General features: G+C 39.2%; 1 protein-coding gene across 2 annotated transcripts in view; it reads right to left on the bottom strand.

The window, feature by feature from the left end:
- The window catches only part of LOC127354389 (complement C3-like), a 31,508-nt gene that overhangs the window by 1,247 nt on the left and 13,456 nt on the right, over nt 1–16,805 (bottom strand). Inside the window, exons 18-41 of one of the 2 annotated variants that reach the window (XM_051384269.1) lie at nt 13,740–13,937; nt 13,529–13,634; nt 13,323–13,411; nt 13,059–13,198; nt 12,521–12,733; nt 11,969–12,032; nt 11,786–11,875; nt 11,225–11,428; nt 10,803–10,878; nt 10,543–10,702; nt 10,342–10,428; nt 8,228–8,378; nt 7,597–7,682; nt 6,943–7,020; nt 6,660–6,815; nt 6,474–6,536; nt 4,565–4,646; nt 4,365–4,404; nt 2,531–2,621; nt 2,342–2,431; nt 2,146–2,248; nt 1,877–1,969; nt 1,124–1,216; nt 898–981 (exon numbers count right to left, since the gene is read on the bottom strand). In XM_051384269.1, coding sequence (XP_051240229.1) covers nt 898–981; nt 1,124–1,216; nt 1,877–1,969; nt 2,146–2,248; nt 2,342–2,431; nt 2,531–2,621; nt 4,365–4,404; nt 4,565–4,646; nt 6,474–6,536; nt 6,660–6,815; nt 6,943–7,020; nt 7,597–7,682; nt 8,228–8,378; nt 10,342–10,428; nt 10,543–10,702; nt 10,803–10,878; nt 11,225–11,428; nt 11,786–11,875; nt 11,969–12,032; nt 12,521–12,733; nt 13,059–13,198; nt 13,323–13,411; nt 13,529–13,634; nt 13,740–13,937 — 2,637 coding nt within the window. Of the gene's footprint in view, nt 1–897; nt 982–1,123; nt 1,217–1,876; nt 1,970–2,145; nt 2,432–2,530; nt 2,622–4,364; nt 4,405–4,564; nt 4,647–6,473; nt 6,537–6,659; nt 6,816–6,942; nt 7,021–7,596; nt 7,683–8,227; nt 8,379–10,341; nt 10,429–10,542; nt 10,703–10,802; nt 10,879–11,224; nt 11,429–11,785; nt 11,876–11,968; nt 12,033–12,520; nt 12,734–13,058; nt 13,199–13,322; nt 13,412–13,528; nt 13,635–13,739; nt 13,938–16,805 lie in introns of both variants that reach the window. The other variant, XM_051384268.1, reaches the window with a different exon arrangement.

Here is a 16,805-nt window from a genome sequence, read left to right as displayed (position 1 = left end):
TCACGTGACTGAAACCAGCTATAACGGAGAATGAGATCAGTGAGAGGCGCTTGTCACTGCCCCAGCACATTTGAAAGTCTGCACTGCACTTTAGTTCATAATGGAGGATCATACTTATGCCGAGCCACAGGAGAATGAATCCTCGGCGCCAAAAAAGGGAATTAAAAAGGCAACGTGACCGGCGAATTCAAAAAACGAGGGAAAACATCAGGGTAGCTTTTCCCAGGTGGAAAGAGCTAATGAAGGAGAAAGACTTTCAAAGGGACGCTGAAGTTGCCTGCTTTCTCCTCGACAGGTAGGCTACTTGGTACATAACAGCTACCGTAGTTGCAATACGCATTTGAAACCGCGAGGCACTAGAGAGCACAATTCGTTTGAATGCAAAATACAATTTCACAGCTAGATGGGAGAAATTCCTACACAATGTCCCTTTAAAGGAATAGTTCAACAAGTCAGTAAATATGGAGCTACAGCCAGACAACTTAGTTTAGCTTTAAGACTGACTCTCTCCAAAGGTAATAAAATTCACTTACCATCACCTCTAATCTTGTTTATTTAATGCATACGAAAAAACTAAATGTAAAAACATTTCCCCTTTTTATGCAGGGTTACATACTGGACTATTTCTTGGCCAGTAAATTCCCAGAGTATCCACTGGTTGCCTGACGATGCAAGCTAAGTTAGCTAGCTGCTAGTCATAGCTTCATATTTAGTATATAATTATGTGAGTGGTTTTTTAATCTTCTCATCTAACTATCTGCAAGAAAGGGGGTAAGTGGTGTTTCCCAAAATGTCAGACTTCCCCTTTAAATGGGCAATCATTTTAATGTCTAACTGGAAACGCCATTTAGATACAAAGTGCCCATAAAATGTCAGAAAGAGGCAAAAAATACCAACCTTCTTTGATGACTTTCAGTACTCGCATTGTGTAAACGTCAGTGGACAAACCATCTTCAAACTTCTGCAGCTCCACTTTGTACACTGAGGACAGTCAATTTGCAGATTGTTAGCTTACTTGCTCCATAACCTACTTATTCTTTCGATCTCTTACTCTCACAAACATACACAGTAATTGTTCTGGATAAAAGCACAACATAAATGCAGTCAAGTTGCAGTCTCTTACCAAAATCTATTTTGTTGGTCTCAGTACTCTCACAGGCCTTAGCTGTGCGATCATCGTTGTCGATGTTGCCCTTCTTCTGCATACTGCAGTTCTCTGGAAGTACACAATAGGAACAGTAATATACAACTGATGACATGATTAAAAATAAGCTCATGTGGATGCATCAGTGTGCATGGATTAGTTGATGGATGAGAGCAGGTGTATCTAAGTCACAATGTAAGTATGTTAGTGACTCTGATTGTTGCTCTGATTGTACAGGATCCTGCCGGGCTTGTTGCCGCTGACAGAAAGTTCTGATGTTTATGTTACAATCCGCTGATTTACTGTAGAACTAATTCCCCGACCATCTCCTTCACCAGATTTTAAATAGACACTTTACCGGTGGTAAGATTAGTTTACCTGTAACAAGGAATAGACTACTAATTACCCTGAGACTATGGTGGTATATTTTTCTCAGTAGCTCTGAAGGGAGATTTATAAAGCCAGAGAGAGTAATTCTGGTGATGCATGGTTTTACCATCATTTTTAGCCATGCTATTTGAACCAACTGAAAAAGCTGAAAAAACAATTTGATTGATTTTCATGATATATGCTAGAGTTAACATGAATTTTAATTACTTTGATGTCCTGAATTTTCCTCTAGCACAACCAGCAGGTCGATGACCTCTATTAAGCACAATGTTGTTTCAGATGTAACAAATGTGTGTTTAAAATAGACAGATGAGGGTGTCAGTTAGAAATCATCCTGTTTACCTTCAGCACATTCTCTGCATACATCATTTCTACAGAGCTGCAGTAGCTGTCCAGCTCTCCTCTCTGGATGGTAGAACTTCACACAAGGTGTTGCTGCAACAAGAAAGAAATTCAAAAAAATGTTTTGAAATGATTCCAGTCCATCAGATAATGTACATTAAATACTTTGAAAAGCTTTTGATGAATTGTGTTATCTACTTTGACATCTATTGGCAGCAAAGAAAAAAATCTGGAATTACTGTATGTTGCTAAGCTTCTCTCAGACTCACGGTTATTGTATTCATAGACAGACACAGCAGCTGGTTGTAAGACGCCCACACTCATCTGCTGATGGATCCTAAATGTGATCTCCTCTGGTTGTACGTTAGAAACCTGTGGAGAGATGTAAAACAAATGTGAGATAGAGATAACAAAATAAAGAACAAGGGAGAGAGAAAAGGGAAGAGGAAGAAAGTGCTGTCTTACCTTGTTCAGGTAGATGGTGACTGAACTTCCTTCTGACAGGGCTGAGTCTAACTCATATCTTGCAATGATGCGGGCAGGTCCTTTGGATAACTATACACACACACAGTCATATAATTTTCTAAACCATAAAACACATGGCTTTTGAACTGTACAGTATGTGGGTATGTGGGTATCATTAAAGGTTCTTACTAAGTTAAGGTCATTTGTGTTAGCGGTGAAGCCAGTTAACAAGCCAATATCCAAAATTGACATGGTTGCAATACGCCGTGTGTCCTTAAACCTGTACAAAACATTGACAGATAATAATACCTCAATAATTCAAATAACAGTATAAAGAAGATGTAAAGAAAGAAAGTTAAGCTTTTTTATCAAATGTCAAATCAAATGTCCTCTAAGATGGTTTCAAAAGCAATTCAAAGTAGTGGGAATGGGCAGCTCCTATTAGCTTAAATGGGTGTGAAAGCTCATTCAAAAGAACGCTGAAGAAGTTTGCACCATCATATTTTTCTGATGAAAGTGTGAAATAGGAGTGAATAACAAAGAACTTATGGACAAGGAGGGCAGGACAATTAAAAACTGACTTGTTTTGACAAAGAAGAAGAAAGTCTGCACTGTCAAAGAGAGAAAGAGGGATTTTTTTCTGGCAGAAAAACACTGGCAGAGCACTGGGGAGTGTTGGTATGAAGCAAAAAATACTGCATGTTCATTTTGTTTCTCTGACAACAATACAGCAAAACGATTTGCTATTAGTTTACCAAACATGTTGTGGTTCTGTAAAGCAAATTGCAGACAAAGCAGTTGAAAATATTGCTGTACTACTTTTTCTACATTTTACTCGTGTTGTCGTCAACTTCATTCACTTTATCGGGTTCAGTGTCTCCACTGCGGCTGGCTGTCTGCTCTGTATATAGGAGCTCAGCCTCAAAACAAAATTTCTTGTGTTTCCCTTTCCCCTGTGTCTCCTGTCTGTGTCTGTGTTTTGTGGGCATTGTTTTCCTTCCTGATTGCAGCTCTGCTCCACATCTATCTGCATTCAATTCACCAACTCTATCAGTCTGCTTACCTGCCTTCAACTAACTCATCTACAAAACAGTATGTCTACTCTGGTTCTCAATCTACTCTTTACCAGATCATTCAGTCTACAATGGGAGTTTACACCTCGACATCCATCTATCCTCAGACTGGTCCTCACCTGCCTGCCTGCCTGCCTGCCATCTTCAGTAAGCCATCTCCTCAACCCTCTCATCATCTTCTCCATCATATTTTTCTGGAATAAAACCAACTTAACTTCACTCTGAATCTGTCTTGCATTTGGGTCCACACCTCTATCAAACATAACAATATTCACAACCTTTACTCTTTGACAAACAGCCTTGTCCTGAACTGAAAAGAATGCAGTTAAGAACTAATCAAACAACATCAGGGAGAAGAAAACACTGAGTTGGTCAAAAAGAAGCCAAAATATGTATGATAGTTAGAAATTTAAAAAAATTCATACCACAGAAAGAGAATAGCATAGCAAAAAAATATATAAGGAACACTCATCTGTGATACAATATTCAAAGGAAATAGTCTGATCAAAAGCAATTGTTGTTATGAAATAAATATGAAATATCCATAAAATATATTCACTTAGTGAATTTACAATTTCGTCAATTTACCTAAAAATATAAAATATGGTTAGGATTGAGTGGCATCTAGCAATGTAATTGCAGATCACAACTCTGTCAAAAAACACGAAAAAACAGAATGCCCCTATCTGCAGCCAGTGTTTGGTTTGTGCCTTCTGGGCTGAGTTACCTTGCCTGGTAGTGGCAACTAAGTCTTGTTGTTGTTGCTTGTTTGTTTTTCCCCTCTGGTGCCTTAAAGTCTTGTTATAACTGGTGCCATTAGTGTGACGGTAGTTATTCCTTTTACATTTGTAATTGTATCTCTCTTGGGGGTGGGAGGGTGTACGGTGGGCCCAGGAGGAAAAATGGTGTCACACTAATACTTGTTAGTATGACTTTTTGATTATACTTACAAAACTTTTAGTGTCAGCTTGTATGTTTTCCCATCACTTTCTGCAGGATAAAAAAAAATCAAAAACAATTGTTATTTCCATTTTATTATGAAAGAAAAATACTTGGCAGGAAGATGGATAGAGAGCAGGAAAAAAACAGATAAGCAAACAACAAACAAGCAGACAAACAGATAAAATGACAACGAACAAAGACAAATTACCTGGTCTGAGCTCCACAGACAAGTTAAACTCCTGACAGTAGTTTTCCTTTTCTTTAGGCAGAGCGTAATACAGCGACACCATCTGTCAAACAGAAAAGTGCATCTTAAATAAAATATATACGATGCCTTGTCACCAGGACAACAGCATCAAGGGATTGTTGCAACACTCTTGTAATAACTCTGTAATACAGGAAGTTACCATTGCACTGCTACATGTGCTAACTGTACTAGCGCCCGCCACTAGCTAGTTAGCAGTCCTGTTAGCTGACTGTACCCGGACTGCGAGCTCAAAGGGGAGGTTTGTTTATACCGCTAGTATAGGAGTTTTGGACTGCTGAGAAGAGGAGGTTTTCAGGCTCGGGGCCAGGGGCACCACAGCATCAAAGCAAGCAGTCAACAAAGCCGGGCTCAGCAGCCTCCCTGTGACTACGGCTGGGACCGAACACAGCCTTTGACACTGACAGATTTACAACTGCTTCAACCTGGACTATGACTCCGGGAAGACAAAGACACAGTGGGTTCTGGCAGATAGGAGAGGCATGAAGCAAGAGGAGCGTGTTTGTAGCGAGGTAAGTAACGATATACATATTTCTAAGTATTCGTTTTTGTGAAGTTATTTCTTCTACTTTTCTGCTATCAAGTTGGCACTTCTTTACTAGACATGATCAATGTTTCTTTATTATCAGGCTATGTACCACAGTCCTTTAAAGTAGCTGTAATTAAATCCCTTCTTAAAAAGCCCACTCTTGACCCAGGGGTTTTAGCCAACTATAGACCCATTTCTAACCTCCCCTTTCTCTCTAAAAGTCTTGAGAAAGTAGTCGCAGTTTTGTGACTTTCTACATAGCAACATCTCATTTGAGGATTTTTAGTCAGGATTTAGAGTTCATCACAGCACAGACACAGCATTGGTGAAAGTTAATAATGATCTTTTAATTGCTTCCAACAATGGACTTGTCTCTGTACTTGTATTATTTAGATCTTAGTGCTGCATTTGACACCATTGACCATCATATTCTATTACAGAGACATGAGCATCTAATTGGCATTAAAGGAATCGCACTAAGCTGGTTTAAGTCCTATTTATCAGACTGTTCTCAGTTTGTACATGTTAACGATGAATCCTCCATAAACCCTAAAGTTAGTCATGGAGTTCCACAAGGTTCTGTACTTGGACCAATTCTATTCACCTTATATATATATATATATATATATATATATGTTTCCCTTAGGCAACATTATTAGGGATCAGTCCATTAACTCTTGTTGTTATGGAGATGATACCCAGCTATATCAATCAAGCCTGATGAAAATAATCAACTATATAAATTACAAGCATGTCTTAAGGACATAAAAATCTGGATGTCCGGCAATTTTCTGATGTTAAACTCAGACAAAACTGAAGTTCTTGCCCCAAACCTTGGCCTCCAGCACCACTGTCAGGAATCTTGGAGTTCTCTTATTCAAGATATGTCCTTTAATTCCCACATAAAGCAAACCTCTAGGGCTGCCTTTTTTCACTTACATAACATTACAAAAATTAGACACATCCTGTCACAGGCAGATGCAGAAAGACTAATCCATGAATTTGTTACTTCTAGGCTGGATTACTACAACTCCTTATTATCAGGTTGCCCCAATAAGTCCATTAAGATGCTACAATTAATTCAGAACACTGCAGCTCGAGTACTGACAGGAACTAGAAAAATCATATTTCTCCTGTATTAGCTTCTCTGCACTGGCTCCCTTTAAACTCTCCTGGGGAATCAGCTTCCAGTTTGGGTTCGCAAGGCAGACTCCCTCTCCACATTTAAGAGTAAGGGCTGGCTCAAAGCATCTCTCTCTCTCTCTCTCTCTCTCTCTCTCTCTCTCTCTCTCCAACCCTAAGATGTGTGCATATTTTACTTACTTTGACTGTTGCTTCTCCTGTGCCACTAGCAGTCACTGTCACATTCTGGTTTATAACTTTCATCTGTGGGAAAGTGAATATATACACAGATATGTACACAGATGCACTTATCAGCAGAGGAAAGATGCAGAGAGGAACAGCAGTGATGACATTAATGAGCCACTGTGTGTTTGTGTGTGTTCTCACTCTAGATGTCCTTGTGGTAAAGTGGTTTTCACTATTGACAACAAATTTGTCAGGCTTTGACCTGCCTGGCAACAAGATGTCCACTTTAAGATCATACTCTGGTTCTTTAGCATTGGCCCAGTACTCAGATACAGCCTGGTACACGATTATAGTAGCCTGGAGAGAAGAAGAGAAAAAATAGGTTATTATATAAATAGGTTATAAACCAAAAATATGTGGAACTGCACTGAAAACTGGTAGTGGTAAAAAACTGTATCAAGATGTAGAGAGCAGTCTGTGTTACCTGAGTTGATCCAAAGCCTCCGCCCACGTTCTGCTGTTGGTTGAACCATCTGACCACAGGTGTGGCTTCTTCAAAGGCCTTTATCAACAGAAGGAAAGTAAACTTTTGAAATTGTCTGTGGTTGACTTTAATTTTTAAAATAACTTGAAAGTCCTGATTCTGTTGCAGTTATACAAACTACCAGTTTCCAAAGCCTACCATAGAACTGCTAAAGTAATTTTGAAGGATGGCACAATCAGACTGCAGACTACTCGAAAGTTGCCTGATACAAGCAATCAATCACAAGGAACATCAAGTCTGTTTTTGTTTTTGTCAAATTTGTGTCATTACTGTGTGATTATGAAGTGCTGAAGGATGTTCAAATCTGTCCCTTGTTTTTATAACTCAGCTTTTAAGTAATTTCAACTCTTGTTACTAAAGGCTTCAATTACATATGTATGTCTATGTATAATCAGAAATTTCCCCAGAAAGTGATGCCAATCAAATAGAGAAATATGGTTATTTAAAGTTTAAAACTTTTTTATAAGACACATTTTGAGGCAGTGGCACACATTTCACTTACTTTTGTTTCCAAACCCACTAGCATATTAGTGGAGCAACATGAATGATGACTGTTGTATGTTTTCTGTTACATGACAAGTGGGACATGCTCACCTCTGCTTTGACCAGAGCAAGAAGAGCGTAAGCTGTGGCCTCCAGTGTATATCCTTTATTCCCCAGTACTGGCCAGTGGGACAAGTCTGAGGAACACATTTATGCAATTGTTGTTCCCATTTTTCTACTTGTAATAAAAAATAATGATGAAAAAAACACAAGGAGTATCACAAGGAGATTTCCCCAAAAGAAAGTGCAGATAGGAATATTGTCATGATTGTGCTATATTCCTTTCTGATAAAAGAAGGTCCCTTATCATGCATTTATAATTTTTTTCTCATTTATTTGTGTGTCATGTGATGAGCTGTGGGTCCCCATCAGAATGTGAATAGGTTTCCATGTTAGTATTAGTTGAGGTGGTCTCAAGATTGTCGGACATGTCAACCTATATAATTTTTTTTGTAAATACTCCTTATCCACGTGTGTTAAAGAATAATAAGAAAAAAAAACAACAACACATTTTTGCATTTCTGTACTGAGCGAAAATCACCCTATTATATGGACCATACCAATGTGTTGCTCGGCTCTGGTAAACCTATTATAGGAATTATTAATGGATGTGTAATGTTTTTGAATTTCTACACCTATATGTTTCTGAATATTAGTTGAAGAATATTGCTGTGAGCAACACCTGAGGAAGCAAACTTGTAGAGGATCTTCTGGTTGAGTTTGTTTTCATTGGCCAGGGCATATGATGTAATGGCAACAGCATATGAGTAGATGAGGTTGGGCAGACGCGTCTCCAGGTAGCCCACTGCTTTGTCTATACTGCCTTGCAGACTCTGGAGGGAAGGAAAAGAGAGGAAGGAGAAAGGAAAATAAAGAGGGAACAGTCACATAACTGTAATGCATATATTTTAAATTATGATCAAGAATGTTTTAACATTTGATCTTGGGACAATAGCCGACAGTGGATTGTCTCCTTTCTAATCTATAATTACATATCAGTAGGCAAAGGACCAAGATTTTGGTATTGGAAACATCGTGGTTTCCGTTGTAATAAGGTGAAATGTGTTATTATCACGTATCAAATTGCTTACTGAAACTCAGAGAAAGTCTTGTTTCAGAAATTGGTTATCTGTATATCCTGGCTTTATCACACTGGCATTTCTCCATGTGGCTAAATTACTGTCAGACGATGGCTAATGGATTGTGCTCTCTTGTATCTTATTATCTATAGTGAGCCGCATGCATTAGTTAGTGTGAATACTTCAGCTTTTGGGTGCATAAGTCTTTTAAATTACTGTAAAAAAATGTTTGTCCTTTCATGGCTTTGTTCTCTGACACCATACAGTGGTGTTTACTGCCACCTCCATGCTTCACAGTTGATATGAGGTTATTTTCCTGGAATGCTGTATTTGGTGTGCGCCAAACATGTCCTCTGTTCTGGTGTCCAAATAATTCAATGTTAGACTCATCTGTCCAAAGAACATTATTCCAGAAGTCCTGTTCTTTGTCTACGTTCTCTCTGGTAAACTTCAGTCTGGCCTTAATGTTTCTCTTGGAGAGTAAAGGTTTCCTCCTTGCACACCTCCTGTGAAAATTAAACTTGTGCAGTCGGATTGTAGAGGCATGCACTTTCACATCAACAGTCGCCAGAACGTGCTGTAGGTCCCGTGATGACATTTTAGGGATTTTGGAGACTTCTTTTAGCATCTTGCGGTCTGCTCTCGGGGTGAACTTGCTTGGACGGCCAGACCTGGGCATGTTGGCAGTTGTTTTGAATATCCTCCACTTGTACACTATTTTCCGGACAGTGGAATGGTTGATTTCAAACTCTTTTGAGATCTCTTTAAATCCCTTACCACACTAAGCTGCAACAATCTTCTTTCTGAAGGCCTCAGACAGGTCTTTCGGTCTCACCATGGTGTTCACTCTCACGTCAACAGCAAACTGAATGTCTGAGGTTTAAATAGAGCAAGGCTCCTTCAAAATGCTGAGTAACAATGTTCTAATCATGTGCACCTGATGTGATACACCTGTGTGTGATTTCAGTCATTTTAAGTGGGACAAAATGTGGGGGTGTCCTAATTTATTCCTCACCAGAAATTGCATGTTTATTTTATTATATTTTACAGAGAGTTTTAAAAAGTATTTTCTTCAGTTTTACTTGTTTAGTAATATTACTTGAATCTCAGTATTGTTAAAATTGATATTAAATATCCATATGTCTAAATATGTTAAAAAACACATGTTTTCATAGGGTGTCCTAATTTTTTCACATGACTGTAAGTGTGGAGAAGTGTTTTGTGTGGTTTGTCAGCTAAGCAGCAACACAAAATGTTAAATATGTTTCTGAAACAATTTTAGGGTAAAAATAGGCAATGCAGTAACATAATCTTAATTCACATTTGATCAGCACTGCCCAGTTACAGTTTTGTGCGGTGCACTGTACGGATGTACTGAATGACCTGGATGCTCTGTCCATTATTTACACTGTAAATATTTCAAACCTTACGCTGCTTCAGGTTTAATCTACAATTCAACCTTACCTCTATTGGTCTGTATGTCTGTCTCTCTCTCTCTCTTTTGGTGCCTCGCTACACAATCCTGTGACCATCACAAACAAGGCCGTATCATTTCACACTTACACAAATATGAACCCTTACCTACAACCATGGAAACTGCATTATGTGTTGCGGTGGTGGGGCTTAGAAAATGGTTAGTTGCTTCATTGGTACAGTGTCAGTGTCAGTCAGCCAGTAAAGAAAAAGAAAAAACAATGTACAAAGTTGATATACTCACATTTACAGATTGATCGCATATTGTGCGTGACTCCTGCATAGCAATAAGGCAGAAGGCCGTCATGGAGGCATCTGAATCTGTACCAGCCTAAACATGCACACACACACAAACGTGTTTTTATTCATATAAGATGATAATGAGTGACATGTAATTGTTTTCATCTTTATTTGCTATTTTTGTAAATGAAAACAGTGCACACACTCGCATTGCACTACTGAACACATATCCATCTTCTCTAAACATGCCGTCAGGTTGCTGTGCATTGAGAATCAGAAACTTGACAGCGTCACAGATGATGTGGTTTTGCACTGCCACCAGATCTTTGGCCATGGCAAACACCTTGGCAACATACGCTGTCAACCTTAGATAGGAGAAAAGTGTAATCATATAGTTTAATTTCTAAGTGAAATACATCCTTTAGATCTAAGTTAGAGGAGTTCATGGATGTTAGGGTGTCTCACCAGGTGCTACTTTGATCGCCTTGAAACACAGTAAAAGACCCATCATTTTTACGGTAAGCAAGCTCGTTCTCATAGCCTGGACACAAACAAAACACACAACCTCTTAATTGACTGCCATTCATCACTCTACTGAATCTTATCCATTTGATGCAAGTTTGGGGAGACCTTTTACATATTTTGTCTGTGATTATAGCATCTTTCCTGCTGGCATAGGTTTTTGTTTTTAATAATATAATTATGTTGAAAATGGCTGTAGTCTATGTGTCTGTCTTGTATTGAACTTATTTATTCTCAGTGTCACTCACATGGATTGAGGCAGGGGTACCGTGCATTGCTGTCTATCATACTGTCTTTTTATATGAAACTCCTGCCAAGTCAGAAAATTTACCAATTCCAAACAGAGGATGATACATCCGGCCTACCAGTTTTTATGTGTTGGAGGGCTTCCTTGCGTTTGTCAAAACCCACAGCTTCCCACTGGTTGGTTTGGTCCAAATATATGGTTGCAATGACAGGCAGGGTCATGCGGGCCAGATTCTGCTCTCCACAGCCCCAAGGCTGGAAGATCAAACTACCCATTGAGTTACCACTAATGGCGTTTTCCAGTGGAGATACTTGTTCTCTTCCTATATGCACACACACAAACAAGACATTATAAACCAACCAGAAGAAACAACAAAAAAATCATGTAAAGGTCCCCCACAACCGGTGAGGTAGTCATTTCCCAATAAGAACAATACTGCAGAATTGATTTTGACCACCTTTGTTGAGTCCAAGACCACAACTGGTCAAGTCCAAAGAGGTTTAAGTCCAAGTCACTATATATATATCTATATATATATATATACATATAGATATATATGTATATATAGATATAGATATAGATATAGATATATTACTGGACTCCAAGACAGTGTCCAAAATCAGACTCAGACTCGAGTACTACAGCACTGCATAAGATGTCTATATTCATTATATCTCACCTGTCACAGAGATTTCTGTGTTAGTAGGTGAATTTAGAACCATATCTTTCTTCAGAATGTTACTGCTGATTATTTCTTTCTGTGTACCACCTAAAGGGAGAAACAGTGGGAAGGTTGGGGACAAGTGATAAATTCATATTATTAAATTACCACATAATGTAGCTATTTAATGGGTGAACTCACCTACACCTTTATTAGTTGGGTCCATAATTATAATCTTAGATGATTTCGTCATAACACCTTCAGACTGGAAAAACAACAGTAAGGACAAACATTGGTAAAATATTCTGTTTATCTTATATAGAAAACATAAATTATAAATTTGCAATTTACATTCAGCCACTCCCTCCTGCCCTTCAGTATCATAGACACAAAGATGGGTGACAATTTAAAAGAAAAACCAACACAAACCTCTTCAACTGATTCACAACATTTTCATTCCCATCAATCTTGTCCTTTTCCTGTATGAATGCATCTGCATTTGTCATGTTTCTCTACTCATTCATTCAGGTTTTTCTTTAATTTCTCACCCTTCTGTATATATAGGCACTGCAATGGCCTTTGGATGATTTATCAACATAAGTACCTTGTTGCAAAGTAGCTACGTGTGTCTACGTGTTTAATTTGGAGGACTTGTTGAATATGACTTAATTTTATTCTTAAGCAAGTGGCTACACGTAGAACATCATTGCGGCTGGAAAATAAATGTCAAGTTTACTACTGTGTTTCTCTTACCACCACCCGCAGCATCTTCATGATTCCATCATTGAGCGATGAGTCTTTAACAGCTGCTTTGACCGTAATAGGATATTTTCCTTCCTTCATGGGAATAATGATGAAGGATACAGATCGTGTAGTTAGGTCCCCAACTTTAACCTCCTGACGATACTTCCCACGCCTATGAGCTGCACTGCACACATGTTCCTCCTCAATCAGATCCACACGCACCTTGACAACAAGACAAAGATGGAGAAATAGATTGAAGTATGCGTACTTGATCACCCCCATGGAGTGGATAGTAAGGATCTTGAACATCAATTCTATTTTAGGTCACCTAACAACAGTGCATTCCGAATTTGAAGAAATGTAATGCTTTACATCTTGTCTAGAGGATTAATTTGAATGGAAAAGCGAATTGTAAATATTACAAAAAGTTTGCCCCACTTCTCCTCTACCATATGAGGAGCTATTAGACTTATCAAACAGTGAAAAAAGGATTTCATTCATTCATGGCTCTGGCCTGAAACACCAGAGCAGAGTGCCACAGACTTACAGTGATAAGATCAGGGCTGTAGTTGTGGAGGATTGCCTTAATTTCTATCTGCTCTCCCCGGACAGCAGAATAGGGAAGTCTGAGATCAATGAAGAAGTCCTTGCGGACAATGATCTCTAATGGATTGCCGACACAGATTCCTTAAGGATGTGATGGATACAAAATACATGTGATGAAACAGAGATAGAAAAAATGTGTAAGGAGTGGATGGAGACTTTATAGACATACAACTAAAACTGAAGACTTTATTCATTGAATCCTCACCGTGAGTTCTTGACAGACTAATGCCAGTGAACTGCCAGGTTGTGATTGAATCTTGCAAAGCAACATTTTCCACAACTGATGTGGTGTCACTGAAACAAAGAAAAGTGTTACAATCTGAGAGGTTAAGTGTAACTTTAAATTCTGGTGGTGTTATTAATGCAGTTGTCAGTGTATTTATTTGTGTGTATAGGTTTTAGTTGACTCACCAGTTTGGTGTTTGGCAAGCAGGCAGTTTGATATCTTTCCACAGCCAACTTTCAGGGAATTTTGTGCGAAGAACAATTTCACGGATGTTCATGTAACTGCTGTCACCTAAAGTGTAATAAAATGGTTACCATTTTTACTGTTTTCTATACCAGCATAACCATGGATAGTTACCACCCAGCCTTCCCTCCATCCCATGTCTCTGTCTCTTACTGCGAGCCAGTTGGAGGTTGTCCTCCTTCCTCTCAGCTCGCTGGCTTTCCATCTCCTTACAACAATGCAGGAAGGCCTCGACACAAGCTGCACCGTCTGTGATGTACTCACTGCGCCTCTCACAGGTGTATGAAACAGGAATGTCCTTTATGCCATCCAAACAACAGTCACGTTGCAGTTGGTCTTTATATTGACTCACTGGAAAGAAAGACAGTTGAGGAGGAGAGACAGAGGTAAGATGGTATAAAGTACAAGAAGAAGGGTAAGTTGTAAATTAAGCATTCTAAAATAAGAAAAAATTGAAAGAGAAATTGTTGTTATTTTGCCCTCTATCCTTCGACCCTTGAAAGAAACTGAGAAACCTGCACAAGACTTGCAATAAAAGTAGCAGTATGGAGAAACAGACTGACATATTAAGGAAGTAAAGTATAAAGTGTAATAGGCCCAGGACAGCATCACTCATGTAATTAGGAGGTCAGCTTGGGCTCATTCAGTGACCCAAGTAATAGCTTGTTTTCAGTCACGTGATTCTGCTGACGCATGAAACTAAAAAGCAGAATGGATGAGATAGAAAGTCTGTGGTGCGCAAGTTTGAACATTATTAGAGAAGAAGATACACACAGAAAATCAAAGCATACGTTGGACATTATTCTTACGAAAAGAAGAGGAAAGATTTTTCAACTGAACTGAAAGACTTTTTGATGGGAAACAGAACATGGCTCTTTTCAAACCCACCAGACTCCAATAAAAAGAGTAATCTTACCTAAAAGGAAAAAATGGGAGTTGTTAGTCTACATTTGGTTCATTAGTTTGTGTTATTGTGTGACTTTGGTGACGAAACTGACATGGTAAAACCCCAATGACAGTCTGGTGCCTTTGAAGAGAGCATAGATGGATATAATGGCTTCAGTTCACTGTCGGAAAGGACTTTCTGACAGCATGGCGAAGTGGCGAAAATATTCACAGCTTCTTGATAGACAGTGCCAAAGCAGGATACACTGTACTTATAGAGCGCCTTTCTAGTCTTCCAACCACTCAAAGCGCTTTTACATTACATGTCACATTCACCCATTCACACACATTCGATGGCAAAGGCCATCACAAGCAGAAACTAATCCTGTCATTCACATTCATACACTGATGCATAGGATCAGAAGCAATTTGGGGTTCAGTATATTGCTCAAGGACACTTTGACATGCAGCAGGAGGAGCCAGGGATTGAACTGCCAACCTTCTGATTAGTGGACGACCCGCTCTTCCTCCTGAGCCACAGCCTCACTGGTTACTGTACAAAAGTACCCAATGTTTATAACTTTATTCACTGATTTTGGTGAAACTGGATCACAATTTATGGAGAAGATATTTTCTGGTTTTCCCTCTGATGTCCTCTGGCTTCAGTGATTTATGGAGTTCATCCCAACAATAAAGTGGACTGGTCTAACGACAGATGTCCTGTACAAGAAGGGCCAAAGTCGTCTCTACCTGCTAAAGAGACTGAGGTCCTTCAGTGTGTGCAGGACACTGTTAAAATCTTTCTACAACACTGTGGTGGCATCTGCCATCCTGAATGCAGTAGTCTGTTGAGGAGCTGGAAGCACAGAGAGAGACTGAAAGAGACTGAACAAACTGGTTAGGAGGGCTATTTTTGACCTGCCCTCTAGACTCCATAGAGTAGGATATTAGCCACGGTGACATCAAACATGGACAACACCTCCCACCCCCTGCATGAGACTGTGGGGTCTCTGAGCACCTCCTTCAGCAACAGACTGCTGAACCCTCAGTGCAGGAAAGGCACCAGTCTTTATTCCAAGTAAAGAATGCACCGGGCAGCACACTTATGGGCAGCTCTTTTTGCACTGCACAGTTCTAAAGATGCTAAATAAAGGTTAAAACAGTATGACTATCAACAACTTAGACCACAATGTATGGCGAGTGTCTAGCCACCACTCATGCAACAATCTGTCACAAACAAACTTAGAAAGGGTCAAGGAAGCTGTACCTTACCAAGTATTACATTTACAGCCACAACTGGACTTTATGTCTTAGCAGTACAAAACCTACAGTACAAAAAGGAACCAAAGGAACACCAGTCAAAGCCACTCAACTATCTCTTTTTAAATGCAGTTAAAGTTAGTCATGGAGTTCCACAAGGTTTTGTGCTTAGACCAATTCTATTCACCTTATATATGCTTCCTTCAGGCAACATTATTAGGAGTCAAACAACTTTATTTGTTATGCAGAGGATACTTAGTTATATCTTCTAGCCAGATGAAATTAATCAATTAGCTAAATTATAATAACTGCCTAAAGAACTTAGAAACCAGGAGTACCTGTAATTTTCTTATGTTAAACACAAAAAACTAAAAACCAAACTTCTTGGACTTGGCCCCAAAAACGTCTCTGCACTTGCTCCCTTTGAAATTCAGAATAGAATATAAAATCATCACCTACAAAGCTCTTCATGGTCAGGCACCATCATATCTTGAAGAGTTCATAGTACCCTATTTTGTATGGGTTTTTTTCCTATATTTATTCAATTTATCACCTCACCTGCCTGGTGCTGACCATCCCCGTGTCAACCTCCTCCGTGGAGTGGTCTTTCTCGGCTCTGAAGTGCATCAAGACGCACGCTAGAAACAGTACTGGACAGGATCGCCTGGGAGCTTTGGCACTGATGTCCATAGAGAAAGGACTTCTTTTGGAGCTCAAATCAAAGGATAAACTTCATGACGCCGCCATCGCCCACTTCACAAAGAAAGCCCGACGAATGGACTTTGTTTTCATGTAAGGTACGCCTGTGTCTTTAATTCAATATGTAATCAATCAATCAATGTATCAAACGTATCAGAAGTGTGTGGTTGGATTTTTGTTTTCAGAGGATTTTTGTTCCCCCCATGCTCACTTGTCTGTCCCTTTCCCTGTGGAGAATTAAGGAGGTATAGTAGAACCTATAAATAAAAATTGTGACTTCAATTTATTTGACATAGGTATTCATTGCGCCATGCGTAATTGCGCATGGAGAGGCATTTGCACTTCATTGCAACTTAAAAAAATAGTCTTCGTATT

This window comes from Dicentrarchus labrax, unplaced genomic scaffold (genome assembly GCF_905237075.1).
Source record: "Dicentrarchus labrax unplaced genomic scaffold, dlabrax2021, whole genome shotgun sequence".
Classification (NCBI taxonomy): Eukaryota; Metazoa; Chordata; class Actinopteri; family Moronidae; genus Dicentrarchus; species Dicentrarchus labrax.
Note: the sequence above shows the minus strand (reverse complement) of the source record. Positions and strands in the feature narration are given on the sequence as shown.